The 15,000-nt window shown below is 48.3% G+C and overlaps 1 protein-coding gene across 1 annotated transcript in view; it reads right to left on the bottom strand.

Annotated features, from left to right (window-relative positions):
• Nucleotides 1-15,000, bottom strand: part of ACAP3 (ArfGAP with coiled-coil, ankyrin repeat and PH domains 3) — a 266,420-nt gene that overhangs the window by 117,637 nt on the left and 133,783 nt on the right. Inside the window, exon 5 of the mRNA XM_075327683.1 lies at nt 7,122-7,180. Coding sequence (XP_075183798.1) covers nt 7,122-7,180 — 59 coding nt within the window. The remainder of the gene's footprint in view (nt 1-7,121; nt 7,181-15,000) is intronic.

Below are 15,000 nucleotides of genomic sequence, written 5' to 3'. Positions count from 1 at the left end.
AGCTTCACGCTTGATTTTCCTCAATTCATGGGCAGTTATTTTGCGCTTTTTTGCCCAGCGCGCTTCTTGCGACCCTGTTGGCTATTTTCCATGAAACGCTTGATTGTTCAGTGATCACGCTTCAAAAGTTTGACAATTTCAAGACTGCTGCATCCCTCTGCAAGACATCTCACAATATGGACTTTTCAGAGCCCGCCAAATCTCTCTTCTGACCCATTTTGTCCAAGGAAAGGAAGGAAGTTGCCTAATAAAGTATGCACCCCTTATATAGGGTGTTGATGTCATTACACCGCACCCCTCCTCATTACAGAGATGCACATCACCTGATTTACTTCATTGGTAGTTGGCTCTCGGCCTATACAGCTTGGAGTAGGACGACATGTATAAAAAGTATCATGTGATCACAATACTCATTTGCCTAATAATTCTGCACAGTGTGTATATACAGTATATATAAAAAAAATGTAATATTTTTAGAAAATGAGCAGCCTAATTCAGACAACCTATACCAGATAATATGAGGTTTTTATTTCAATGTCTCAGTGATTTATCTGCCACAAAGATCCAACCGTAATAGCTTTCCTGCAACAGGAACACACCAAAAACGATGCCGCGTTCCGCTCTCATAAATGCACAAGATGCTGCTATGGAGCATAATCGGGGCTGGGAGCTTAGAGGCAGAGGTTCGTGCCTGTCCCCATCCCGTGTCATTGATTTTGGATTTCGGTTGCTTGGACTGATTTATTGCGAAACGTGTATTGACCCCAAAAATGATCCATTGACCTTGAAAAACCAGAAGGTCACAAGTCTTTCTATTTCTACCCAGTGTGTTCTTACGGGAGCAGACATTTTCCAACGCACAGACTGACATCTTGTATACACGGCTCTGCTCCAGCGTAAACTATGGACACGTCGGATTGGAAAGGCGCAAAGAAAGGAAAGAAGAAAAGTAAGCGTGGAAGCTGTCAGGAGAGTTTAAGTCCCCCTCCCCCATAAACACCGAGCTTCTGCTTCTGACAGATTCTCACTTAATTACCCGTTACTATAGAAACTGTCTCCCTCCGCCTGCCAGCGATGGTGCCGCGCTGTGGCCTACATACATCGATCGTGCTAGAGAACCGGTGCAGCTGCAGCAGAGACTGCCTCTACCCGGACCGCCGGAGCCCCACAGCGAGGAGACCCCCCGGGGGGGATTCAGTGGTTTCTCCTAAATTAACGTTCTCACTCACAAATCTATAAGTATTTGGTGCAGAAATTTTACGCACTGAATCTGCATCTTCTGGCAGAAAAATGCACCAAAAACTAAGGTCAATTTTGTAAGCGTTTTTGATACATTTTTCAAAAGGAAGTCAATGGGTGGAAGGGAACAAAAACGCACCTATAATATAATAGCTATCTCATCTGACTGGTCCCATATACAGGAGCGGTCGCCTCACTTCGTGCACCCATGTTCTCCAGGAGAGCCGCTGACAGACATCTCTGGCAGTGGATCATTTCTTAGGAGTAACATTCTCCAGAATCTGGCATGTCGGATCATTAACTCCCTTGACATTATCTGTTGAGAGGCCCCCATAAGACTAGATGATAAATGTATGATTGGTGGGATATCAACCCAATCCTGGGAACGGGGATGTCAAAGTCAATGCAAAGCCACTAGGGTGGGAGTGTTAGTCATGCATGTGCACCACCACTCCATTAGTTGGGTGTGAGTGTTGGTCACACTCCATTACTTGGGTGTGATTGTTGGTCATGCATGTGCACCACCGCTGCACTACTTGGGTGGGAGTGTTGGTCATGCATGTGCACCACAACTCCATTACTTGGTTGGGAGTGTTGGTCATGCATGTGCACCACCACTCCAATACTTGGGTGGGACTGTTGGTCATGCATGTACACCATCACTCCATTATGTGGGTGGGAGTGTTGGTCATGCATGTGACTCCATTACTTGGGTGGGAGTGTTTGTCATGCATGTGCACCACCGCTCCATTACTTGGGTGGGAGTGTTGGTCATGCATGTACACCACCACTCCATTACTTGGGTGGGAGTGTTGGTCAGGCATGTACACCACCACTCCATTACTTGGGTGAGAGTGTTGGTCATGCATGTACACCACCACTCCATTACTTGGGTGAGAGTGTTGGTCATGCATGTGAACCACCGCTGCATTACTTGGGTGGGAGTGTTGGTCATGTATGTGCACCAACACTCCATTACTTGGGTGAAGTGTTGGTCAGCATGTGCACTACCACTCCATTAGTTGGGTGGGAGTGTTGGTTATGCATGTGCACCACTGCTCCATTACTTGGGTGGGAGTGTTGGTCAGGCATGTGCACCACCACTCCATTACTTGGGTGGGAGTGTTGGTCATGCATCTGCACCAGTGCTCCATTACTTGGGTGGGAGTGTTGGTCACACTCCATTACTTGGGTGGGAGTGTTGGACAGGCATGTGCACCACCACTCCATTACTTGGGTGGGAGTGTTGGTCAGGCATGTGCACCACCACTCCATTACTTGGGTGGGAGTGTTGGTCACACTCCATTACTTGGGTGGGAGTGTTGGTCAGGCATGTGCACCACCACTCCATTACTTGGGTGGGAGTGTTGGTCACACTCCATTACTTGGGTGGGAGTGTTGGTCAGGCATGTGCACCACCACTCCATTACTTGGGTGGGAGTGTTGGTCAGGCATGTGCACCACCACTCCATTACTTGGGTGGGAGTGTTGGCTATGCATCTGCACCAGTGCTCCATTACTTGGGTGGGAGTGTTGGTCAGGCATGTGCACCACCACTCTGTTAGTTGGGTGCAATTGTTGGTCACATCCATTACTTGGTTGGGAGTGTTGGTCATGCATCTGCACCACCACTCCATTACTTGGGTGTGATTATTGGTCAGGCATGTGCACCACCGCTCCATTACTTGGTTGGGAGTGTTGGTCAGGCATGTGCACCACCACTCCATTACTTGGTTGGGAGTGTTGGTCAGGCATGTGCACCACCACTCCATTACTTGGTTGGGAGTGTTGGTCAGGCATGTGCACCACCACTCCATTACTTGGTTGGGAGTGTTGGTCTGGCATGTGCACCACCGCTCCATTACTTGGTTGGGAGTGTTGGTCAGGCATGTGCACCACCACTCCATTACTTGGTTGGGAGTGTTGGTCAGGCATGTGCACCACCACTCCATTACTTGGGTGTGATTATTGGTCAGGCATGTGCACCACCGCTCCATTACTTGGTTGGGAGTGTTGGTCAGGCATGTGCACCACCACTCCATTACTTGGTTGGGAGTGTTGGTCAGGCATGTGCACCACCACTCCATTACTTGGGTGTGATTATTGGTCAGGCATGTGCACCACCACTCCATTACTTGGTTGGGAGTGTTGGTCACCACCACTCCATTACTTGGCTGGGAGTGTTGGTCAGGCATGTGCACCACCACTCCATTACTTGGTTGGGAGTGTTGGTCAGGCATGTGCACCACCACTCCATTACTTGGTTGGGAGTGTTGGTCAGGCATGTGCACCACCACTCCATTACTTGGTTGGGAGTGTTGGTCAGGCATGTGCACCACCACTCCATTACTTGTTTGGGATTGTTGGTCAGGCATGTGCACCACCGCTCCATTACTTGGTTGGGAGTGTTGGTCAGGCATGTGCACCACCACTCCATTACTTGGGTGTGATTATTGGTCATGCATGTGCACCACCGCTCCATTACTTGGTTGGGAGTGTTGTTCAGGCATGTGCACCACCACTCCATTACTTGGTTGGGAGTGTTGGTCACACTCCATTACTTGGGTGGGAGTGTTGGTCAGGCATGTGCACCACCACTCCATTACTTGGGTGGGAGTGTTGGTCAGGCATGTGCACCACCACTCCATTACTTGGGTGGGAGTGTTGGTTATGCATCTGCACCAGTGCTCCATTACTTGGGTGGGAGTGTTGGTCAGGCATGTGCACCACCACTCTATTAGTTGGGTGCAATTGTTGGTCACATCCATTACTTGGTTGGGAGTGTTGGTCATGCATCTGCACCACCACTCCATTACTTGGGTGTGATTATTGGTCAGGCATGTGCACCACCGCTCCATTACTTGGTTGGGAGTGTTGGTCAGGCATGTGCACCACCACTCCATTACTTGGTTGGGAGTGTTGGTCAGGCATGTGCACCACCACTCCATTACTTGGTTGGGAGTGTTGGTCAGGCATGTGCACCACCACTCCATTACTTGGTTGGGAGTGTTGGTCAGGCATGTGCACCACCACTCCATTACTTGGTTGGGAGTGTTGGTCAGGCATGTGCACCACCACTCCATTACTTGGTTGGGAGTGTTGGTCAGGCATGTGCACCACCACTCCATTACTTGTTTGGGATTGTTGGTCAGGCATGTGCACCACCGCTCCATTACTTGGTTGGGAGTGTTGGTCAGGCATGTGCACCACCACTCCATTACTTGGGTGTGATTATTGGTCATGCATGTGCACCACCGCTCCATTACTTGGTTGGGAGTGTTGTTCAGGCATGTGCACCACCACTCCATTACTTGGTTGGGAGTGTTGGTCAGGCATGTGCACCACCACTCCATTACTTGGGTGTGATTATTGGTCAGGCATGTGCACCACCACTCCATTACTTGGTTGGGAGTGTTGGTCAGGCATGTGCACCACCACTCCATTACTTGGTTGGGAGTGTTGGTCAGGCATGTGCACCACCACTCCATTACTTGGTTGGGAGTGTTGGTCAGGCATGTGCACCACCACTCCATTACTTGGGTGTGATTATTGGTCAGGCATGTGCACCACCACTCCATTACTTGGTTGGGAGTGTTGGTCAGGCATGTGCACCACCACTCCATTACTTGGGTGGGAGTGTTGGTTATGCATCTGCACCAGTGCTCCATTACTTGGGTGGGAGTGTTGGTCAGGCATGTGCACCACCACTCCATTACTTGGGTGTGATTATTGGTCAGGCATGTGCACCACCGCTCCATTACTTGGTTGGGAGTGTTGGTCAGGCATCTGCACCACCACTCCATTACTTGGGTGTGATTATTGGTCAGGCATGTGCACCACCGCTCCATTACTTGGTTGGGAGTGTTGGTCAGGCATGTGCACCACCACTCCATTACTTGGTTGGGAGTGTTGGTCAGGCATGTGCACCACCACTCCATTACTTGGTTGGGAGTGTTAGTCAGGCATGTGCACCACCACTCCATTACTTGGTTGGGAGTGTTGGTCAGGCATGTGCACCACCGCTCCATTACTTGGTTGGGAGTGTTGGTCAGGCATGTGCACCACCACTCCATTACTTGGTTGGGAGTGTTGGTCAGGCATGTGCACCACCACTCCATTACTTGGTTGGGATTGTTGGTCATGCAGGTGCACCACCACTCCATTACTTGGGTGTGATTATTGGTCAGGCATGTGCACCACCGCTCCATTACTTGGTTGGGAGTGTTGGTCAGGCATGTGCACCACCACTCCATTACTTGGTTGGGAGTGTTGGTCAGGCATGTGCACCACCACTCCATTACTTGGTTGGGATTGTTGGTCATGCATGTGCACCACCGCTCCATTACTTGGTTGGGAGTGTTGGTCAGGCATGTGCACCACCACTCCATTACTTGGTTGGGAGTGTTGGTCAGGCATGTGCACCACCACTCCATTACTTGGGTGTGATTATTGGTCAGGCATGTGCACCACCACTCCATTACTTGGTTGGGAGTGTTGGTCAGGCATGTGCACCACCACTCCATTACTTGGTTGGGAGTGTTGGTCAGGCATGTGCACCACCACTCCATTACTTGGTTGGGAGTGTTGGACAGGCATGTGCACCACCACTCCATTACTTGGTTGGGAGTGTTGGTCAGGCATGTGCACCACCACTCCATTACTTGGGTGTGATTATTGGTCAGGCATGTGCACCACCGCTCCATTACTTGGTTGGGAGTGTTGGTCAGGCATGTGCACCACCGCTCCATTACTTGGTTGGGAGTGTTGGTCAGGCATGTGCACCACCACTCCATTACTTGGTTGGGAGTGTTGGTCAGGCATGTGCACCACCACTCCATTACTTGGGTGTGATTATTGGTCAGGCATGTGCACCACCACTCCATTACTTGGTTGGGAGTGTTGGTCAGGCATGTGCACCACCACTGCATTACTTGGGTGTGATTATTGGTCAGGCATGTGCACCACCGCTCCATTACTTGGTTGGGAGTGTTGGTCAGGCATGTGCACCACCGCTCCATTACTTGGGTGTGATTATTGGTCAGGCATGTGCACCACCGCTCCATTACTTGGTTGGGAGTGTTGGTCAGGCATGTGCACCACCACTCCATTACTTGGGTGTGATTATTGGTCAGGCATGTGCACCACCACTCCATTACTTGGGTGGGAGTGTTGGTCAGGCATGTGCACCACCACTCCATTACTTGGGTGTGATTATTGGTCAGGCATGTGCACCACCGCTCCATTACTTGGTTGGGAGTGTTGGTCAGGCATGCACTCCATTACTTGGTTGGGAGTGTTGGTCAGGCATGTGCACCACCACTCCATTACTTGGGTGTGATTATTGGTCAGGCATGTGCACCACCGCTCCATTACTTGGTTGGGAGTGTTGGTCAGGCATGTGCACCACCACTCCATTACTTGGTTGGGAGTGTTGGTCAGGCATGTGCACCAACGCTCCATTACTTGGGTGGGAGTGTTGGTCATGCATGTGCACCACCGCTCCATTACTTGGTTGGGAGTGTTGGTCAGGCATGTGCACCACCACTCCATTACTTGGTTGGGAGTGTTGGTCAGGCATGTGCACCACCGCTGCATTCACAGTGGGGACAAGGAGCTTTCGGGATCAGTCGGACCCCTAGAGATCATATATATATATTATTATTAATCTTGTGGTATAGAAAGTCTCATGCTGGACTAATTTTTATTCTTCCCAGAACAGTCCGATGTCAGAATAACTGGGTTCTGGACTAAAAGACTTACTGCAATTCAGGGGGACAAGGATCGTTAGCAGAAACTCCAACCCCACAAGATTAGAGAACAAACACCGATGACATTCAAGAACATTTGTGCCCCGATATAAAAGAACAATGTAATGGACTCACTCTTTCACAAAGGTGTGGAGCTGCTGCCGCACGGACCGCTGCGCCTGATCGAAAAGGATCTGAAAGAGAACAATGCAGAGTTATTGTCACGTTCTAAGCTAGAAGCGATGCTTGGTACGAAGCCTCCCACAGGTGACCACATACAGGAAGACAGCGGCCACATTATATGTATAATATCAGCTCAGAAAACGAGATTAAACAAAAAGAGAAAATGACCGGGTCTGAAAGAGCAAAAGAGACAACATAAAAGAACAGAAAAATAACAAGAAAATAGTGTAAAAGTAAATATGGAAAAACATTAGTAACTTTATAGTTCATACAGTTTCACATAGTAGTCAATGTAGGGATCAGGGCAGGTCGGGACACCCCCCAGCTGATTGTGCTGTGAATACAGTACTGCACGACTGCCATTAAAACCCATCCTTGTCCCGTTCTCAGAGAGCGCAGAGGACCTCGGACCTTTTGAGTTTTTTTATTCCATGCATTTAATATAGGTCCATAAATCAATGTGCACTCAGTAACAAACACACATAACAGCAGTGGTAGAGCGCCTGCAGTACCACTCATGGCCACTACACAGTCATGGCGCTATTCTACTTCTAATGCACCACAGCGCCGTTCATCTGTCAATCGATGGAGGAAATGAGGACATATGTGAAGGATAGATAGTATGCACAGGTTGTTTGCAGCCCCTTCTGTAGATTCCTTAATTCCAAGAATAAGGGACGCATGTCAAGGTCCAAGGAATCCACTTGGCTTACACAATGTAGTTTCAAGTAACGGACAGCATCCCAGGGGTTAATTCCATGTTCTTTATTCCATTAGATGATACACAACGTTTCGCCTCACAATTGTGCTTTGTCAAGGATATACATAACACAGCAGTGGTAGAGAGCTTACAGTACCAGTCATGGCCACCACACAGTCATGGCGCTATTCTACTTCTGATGCACCGCGGCGCCGTTCACCTGTCAATCGTTTGAGGTGCAAAGATGTGATAATGACATATGTGAAGGATGGATAGTATGCACAGGTTGCTTGCGGCACCTTCTGTAGATTCCTTAATTCCAAGGATAAGGGACGCATGTCAAGGTCCAAGGGATCCACTTGGCTTACACAATGTAGTTGCAAGTAACGGACACGAGCATCCGAGGGGTTAATTCCATTTTCTTTATTCCATTAGATGATACACGTTTCGCCCCACAATTGGGCTTTGTCAATGATATACATAACACAGCAGTGGTAGAGAGCTTGCAGTACCAGTCATGGCAATATTCTACTTCTGATGCACTGCAGCGCCATTCATCTATCAATCGATGGAGGTGCGAAGATGTGATAATGAGGACATATGTGAAGGATGGATATTATGCATAGGTTGTTTGCAGCACCTTCTGTAGATTCCTTAATTCCAAGAATAAGGGACACATGTCAAGGTCCAAGGGATCCACTTGGCTTACACAATGTATTTGCAAGTAACGGACACGAGCATCCGAGGGGTTAATTCCATTTTCTTTATTCCATTAGATGATACACAACGTTTCTCCTCACAATTGTGCTTTGTCAAGGATATACATAACAAAACAGCAGTGGTAGAGTGCTTGCAGTACCAGTCATGGCCACTACACAGTCATGGCGCTATTCTACTTCTGATGCACTGCAGCACCGTTCACCTGTCAATCGTTTGAGGTGCAAAGATGTGATAATGAGGAGATATGTGAAGGATGGATAGTATGCACAGGTTGTTTGCGGCACCTTCAGTGGATTCCTTAATTCCAAGGAATCCACTTGGCTTACACAATGTAGTTGCAAGTAACAGACAGCATCCCAGGGGTTAATTCCATGTTCTTTATTCCATTAGATGAAACACAACGTTTCGCCTCACAATTGAGCTTTGTCAAGGATATACATAACAGCAGTGGTAGAGCGCTTGCAGTACCACTCATGGCCACTACACAATCGTGGCGCTATTCTACTTCTGATGCACTGCAGCGGCATTCATCTGTCAATCGATGGAGGTGCGAAGATGTGACAATGAGGACATATGTGAAGGATGGATAGTATGCACAGGTTGTTTGCAGCACCTTCTGTAGATTCCTTAATTCCAAGAATAAGGGACGCATGTCAAGGTCCAAGGGATCCACTTGGCTTACACAATGTAGTTGTAAGTAACGGACACGAGCATCCGAGGGGTTAATTCCATTTTCTTTATTCCATTAGATGATACACAATGTTTCGCCCCACAATTGGGCTTTGTCAAAGATATACATAATACAGCAGTGGCAGAGAGCTTGCAGTACCAGTCATGGCAATATTCTACTTCTGATGCACTGCAGCGCCATTCGTCTATAAATCCATGGAGGTGCGAAGATGTGTCACTGAGGACATATGTGAAAGATGGATATTATGCATAGGTTATTTGCAGCACCTTCTGTAGATTCCTTAATTCCAAGAATAAGGGACACATGTCAAGGTCCAAGGGATCCACTTGGCTTACACAATGTAGTAGCAAGTAATGGACAGCATCCCAAGGGTTAATTCCATGTTCTTTATTCCATTAGATGATACATAATGTTTTGTCCCACAATTGAGCTTTGTCAAGGATATACATAACACAGCAGTGGTAGAGTGCTTGCAGTACCAGTCATGGCCACTACACAATCACGGCGCTATTCTACTTCGGATGCACCGCAGCGCCATTCATCTGCCGATCAATGGAGGTAAAAGGATCTGCTAATGAGGACATATGTGAAGGAAGGGTCATCAATATTAAAATTTTAGAAAACCTCTTTAATGCCTGCCCCAATAGTTCCCCCTTCTATGTATAAATCATGAAACACTGACAAGGAGAATATTAAAGAATTTGTTGCAATCAAAAAGTGTATTTAGAGGAGCCGCTCATTCGTGATAACGCTCCCCAATTTACATGGAGCCATCGCAGCTACTTTAAGAAGATATTCCCTAATGGTAGATCCCAGTGAAAGTGTGCAGGACAATGTAATATTACATCTCTCCAGCAGGGGGCAGCATGCTGTCACACAAACAGAAGGCGCTGTCACCCACACATGTGCCGCACTTTGTAGTGACATGTGGTATGTAAACAATGGCAAATTAGTCACTAGTGACAGTATAACTGAGCGCAACACGTGCAGCAGGTTTACTATAGACAGATCCTGGGAGCGCTCATCCATCCTCTGTATACGGGGTTCGAGGTTTACAAATATAAACATCAGCAGCTTTCAGTGAGGAGGAAACAGTCAGGAATATGTGGCGTTGTCCTAGAGAAAAGCCTCTTTTTTTGTAGCGGTTTTAGGCTTTGACCACTATTGATTGCTGCAGGCATTGCATTAGGGAAGATTTAGACAGTCCTCCCCCAGGAGCTCCCTCCTGAATCCTAAGGGTCCCAGGGACTAATCTAATGTAGTCACTCAGGGTTTAAATACGTATAAGGAGAAGAGAAGCACAGTGGATTCAGTGGAATGCCCCCACAATTGGGACGCTGTCACCCCCACTGTCCTGGGAGGTTGTTGGTGTGTCCCAATTTCAACTTTGTGTCCTGAGTAGCATAATGGTGGAGAGAGCCATCAGCTCACTGCTCCATCATTCAGCCTTTGCAGTTTGGCACAGGAGGAGCACTGAAAACAAAAAGGCACCTGCCGCACCAAGCCTCACACAGTATACAGCGGCACAAGTCTCTAATTCATTGTGCTAGAGGAATGTAGATGTTTAGCTCATTCTGGGAGGTGTGACATTCTAAAGGCACCATATGATGTAAGGACCACTGTGGGGGCCTAAAAATACATTAACGGCACTTCGGCGGTATCATACTGTGTGGCCCATCATACTATGTGTGGGGGGCAGTGTAAGGCCATCATACTGTGAGTGGGGGGGTACTGTGTGGCCATCAGACTTTGTTTGAGGCACTGTGGGGGCATGATACTGTGTGTGTGGGGTCACTACTGGAGCATCATATTGCGTGTGGGGCACTCTGGAGGCACCATACTGTGTGGGGGGCACTGAGGAGGCACCATACTGTGTGGGGGGCACTGAGGAGGCACCATACTGTGTGGGGGGCACTGAGGAGGCACCATACTGTGTGGGGGGCACTGAGGAGGCACCATACTGTGTGGGGGGCACTGAGGAAGCACCATACTATGTGGGGGGCACTGGGGGCATCATGCTGTATGTGTGGTGCACTGTGGAGGCATCATACTGTGTGTAGGGCACTGTGAAGGCATCATACTGTGTGTGTGGGGCACTGTGGGGGCATCATATTTGTGTGGGGCACTGTGGGGGCATCATACTGTGACGCACCTAGCCATTTTCCCTCCCCGGTGTCATGAGACTCAGTGTTAGGGTACGCTCACACGAGCGACAAAAACAGACGAGAGCAAAGCGAGAAATTCTCGCATTGCACTCGGACCAATACTAGTCAATGAGGGAGAGCTGTTGGTCAGCTTTTCTTGCATCCAGATTCTGGATGCGAGAAAAGCGGCAGCATGCTGCGATTTGATCCAGAATACGTCCGAGGCTCGCCAATACAAGTCAATGGGTGCGAGGAAAAATCGGATGTCACACGGACGGCACACGGACCATCCTAGTGACATCCGTTTTTCTAAATACAATCCTATCATGTAGCACAGAACACTGTAAATTCTCCTGTACATGACTGTAAATGAGTAACAGCTGCTGTGCAAAAAAACGGATTGCATACTGACAGCATACTGACAGCACACTGAGTGCACACTGATGACAAGTGAGAAAAATTCGTCCGACTCTCGCAAACGAGAATGGGACCGTTTCTTAATACGTTCGTGTGAGTCCAGCCTTACATGGTATCTGGTGTGAATGGAGAGCAGGTGTGTTACATTTGGTGTTATCCCTCACACACTCTCTCATACTGGTCACTGGAAGTTCAGCATGGCTCCTCATGGCAAAGAATTCTTTGAGGATCTGAAAAAGAGAATTGTTGCTCTACATAAAGATGTCTGAGGCTATAAGAAGATTGCTAACACCCTGACACTGAGCTGCAGCATGGTGGCGAAGACCATACAGCGGTATAACAAGACAGGATCCACTCAAAACAGGCCTCACCACGGTCGATCAAAAAAGCTGAGTGCACGTGCTCAGCATCATATCCAGAGATTGTCTGCTCAGAATAGAGGTATGAGGGCTGCCAGCATTGCTGCAGAGGTTACAGGGGTGAGGGGTCCACCTATCAGTGCTCAGACCATATACCGCAAACTGCAGAGGTTACAGGGGTGGGGGGGGGGGGTCCACTTGTCAGTGGTCAGACCATACACCGCACACTGCAGAGGTTACAGGAGTGTGGGGTCCACCTGTCAGTGCTCAGACCAAACGACGCACACAGCATCACATTGTTCTACATGGCTGTCGTCTCAGGAGGAAGCCTCTTCTAAAAGATAATGCACAAGAAAGCAAACAGTTGGCTTAAGACAGGAATGCTAAGGACATGGTTTACTGGAACCATCTTGAAGTCTGATGAGACCAATATAATCTTATTTGGTTCAGATGGTGTCAAGTGTGTGTGGCGGCAACCATATGATGAGAACAGACAAGTGTGTCCTGCCTACAGTCAGGCATGGTAGTGGGAGTGTCATGGTTTGGGGTTGTATGACTGCTGCCATCTGTGGGGAGGCTACAGATCATTGAGGGAACCATGAATGCCAACATGTACTGTGACATACTGAAGCAGAGCAGGATCCCCTCCCTTCACTAAGGGCACTATGTGGGTGTGGATGCACATAAATGAGACAAAGTTAGGATTGTGGCTGTAAGTGTTGCTTAGCTTACGCAGTACGTGCCCCTCTTTCCTTTCTCACAGTTGGGTGGTATAAAGTAGGACACACACAGTTCTGAAGAAGGGTAAAATGGCAAACGTCACATGTGGAACCTGAAGCAATGTGAAATCTCCAGATGTGGCCACAGAGGAGCACTTAAGGCGTAAAGTGATACAATAAGAGTTTGGCCATAATGTGACAACTATCCGTCGTAATCCCAGACCTCGGTTAGTAGGGGGGTCGGCCGAATTCTACAATTAATGATACAACATTACCCTAATATTAGCTTAAAGTGAGGATTAGGCGGCTTTCACACTACGTCTTTTTAACATGCGTCCTGAACGTTTTTTTAACGCAAAAACGGATCCAGTGCAAATGCGTTTTCATTTCAATGCATTTGCAATGGACTCGCGTTAACATGCGTTCACCTGCGTTTGCGTGCGTTATAGTGAGGATCCAGCGACTTGCAGTTTTTTAACATCTTTCAAAAACGCTACTTGTAGCGTTTTTGAGCTGCGTCCAAATACTACAAATTGCTGGATCCTGACTAAACAGCATGCAAACGCATGTGAACGCTGGCGTGCTGATAGACAGGATCCTGATTGCTCTACTGAGCATGCCCAGAAGCCAGCCTCCGTGATCAGTCTCTCTCCTACCTCTCTGTCTCTCTCCCCCTCTCTCTCTGTCTCTCCCCCTCCCTCTCCTCCACCTGAGAGCTGCGGACACTCGTAACCAAGGTAAATATCGGGTAACCGCGGTCTTAGTTACCCGATGTTTACGTTGGTTACGTGTGCAGGGAGCCCGGCTCCTAGCAGCTGCAGACACTCGTAACCAAAGTAAATATCGGGTATCCAAGCAAGTATACCCGATGTTTACCTTGGTTACGAGCCTCCGCGGTTGTAAGAAGCCGGCTCCCAGTCTGGCACGTTTAGTTCCCATCACTCCCGATCACATGACTCCAATGCCCGCCCCTAAACATCCAGTGACAGGATCCTGCAAAATAACACATGCGTTTGCATGCATTTTTTGCTGTAAAAGCAGGATCCGCTTTTGCAGCAAAAAAACGTTCAGGACGCATGTTAAAAAGACGTAGTGTGAAAGCAGCCTAAGTGGAGTTCGTGCAGTGGAACGATTCGGTCTGATGGTGATCAAGCGCGACATTTGGCTACCTACAGAGGGAAGTCATTTTATGGAGGGGATCGATAATCTGGAAAATGAGCCGATCAATAGTTTGCACTGATAATTCTGATAAATAAAAACACAGCATTGTAGCAATTGATGTTGCCACTGCTACCACGCCACCATGTATCTTACCGGTACGGCTACTGGCATCCGTCCAACGTAGGGAGCCAGTATCCTCCAAATGTGCAAAATAACCAGCTTAAAGGGAACCTGTCAGGTCCAATATGCAGCCAGAACCATGAGCAGTTCTGGGTGCATATTGCTAATCCCTGCCTAACCGTCCCTGTATCTAGTAGCATAGATAAAGAGATCTTTAGAAAAAGTATTTCTAAAGATCTTTTATCGTATGCTAATGAGCGAGGGGACTAGTCGCAAGGGCGTTAGTTGCTTTGGCTAGTCGGCCCCTTAGTACGCCCCTGTGGTTGTGCTAACATGGTAATAAATGTGCAGCATCAGAGGATGGTCACGTCCCCTCTCTGCTGCCACCGCATCGGAGTCCTCGATTTTGGCTCAGTGCGCATGATCCTGGATTTTCGGTCATGCGCACTATGAAGCCGGGTGTACGCGTCCTGGCTTCAAACCCTGTAGTGCGCATGACCAAAAGTTCGGGATCATGTGCACTGAGCGGAAATCCAGGACTCAGACGTGATGGAAGCAGAGAGGTGAGAGTGACCATCCTCTGATGCTGCGCACAGGGGCATATTAACATGCTAAGGGGGCCAACTAGGCAAGGGAAATCATGCCCTTGGGACTAGTCCCTGGCCTCATTAGCATACGATAAAAGATCTTTAGAAATACTCTTTCTAAAGATCTCTTTATCTATTCTAGTAGATACAAGGACCATTAGGCAGGGGTTAGTAATATGCACCCAGACAGGTTCACTTTAATAACAAACCCCG

The sequence above is a fragment of the Anomaloglossus baeobatrachus genome, chromosome 11 (genome assembly GCF_048569485.1).
Source record: "Anomaloglossus baeobatrachus isolate aAnoBae1 chromosome 11, aAnoBae1.hap1, whole genome shotgun sequence".
Lineage (NCBI taxonomy): Eukaryota > Metazoa > Chordata > Amphibia > Anura > Aromobatidae > Anomaloglossus > Anomaloglossus baeobatrachus.
The sequence above is the reverse complement of the archived record's forward strand: the minus strand, read 5'-3'. Positions and strand labels throughout refer to the sequence as shown.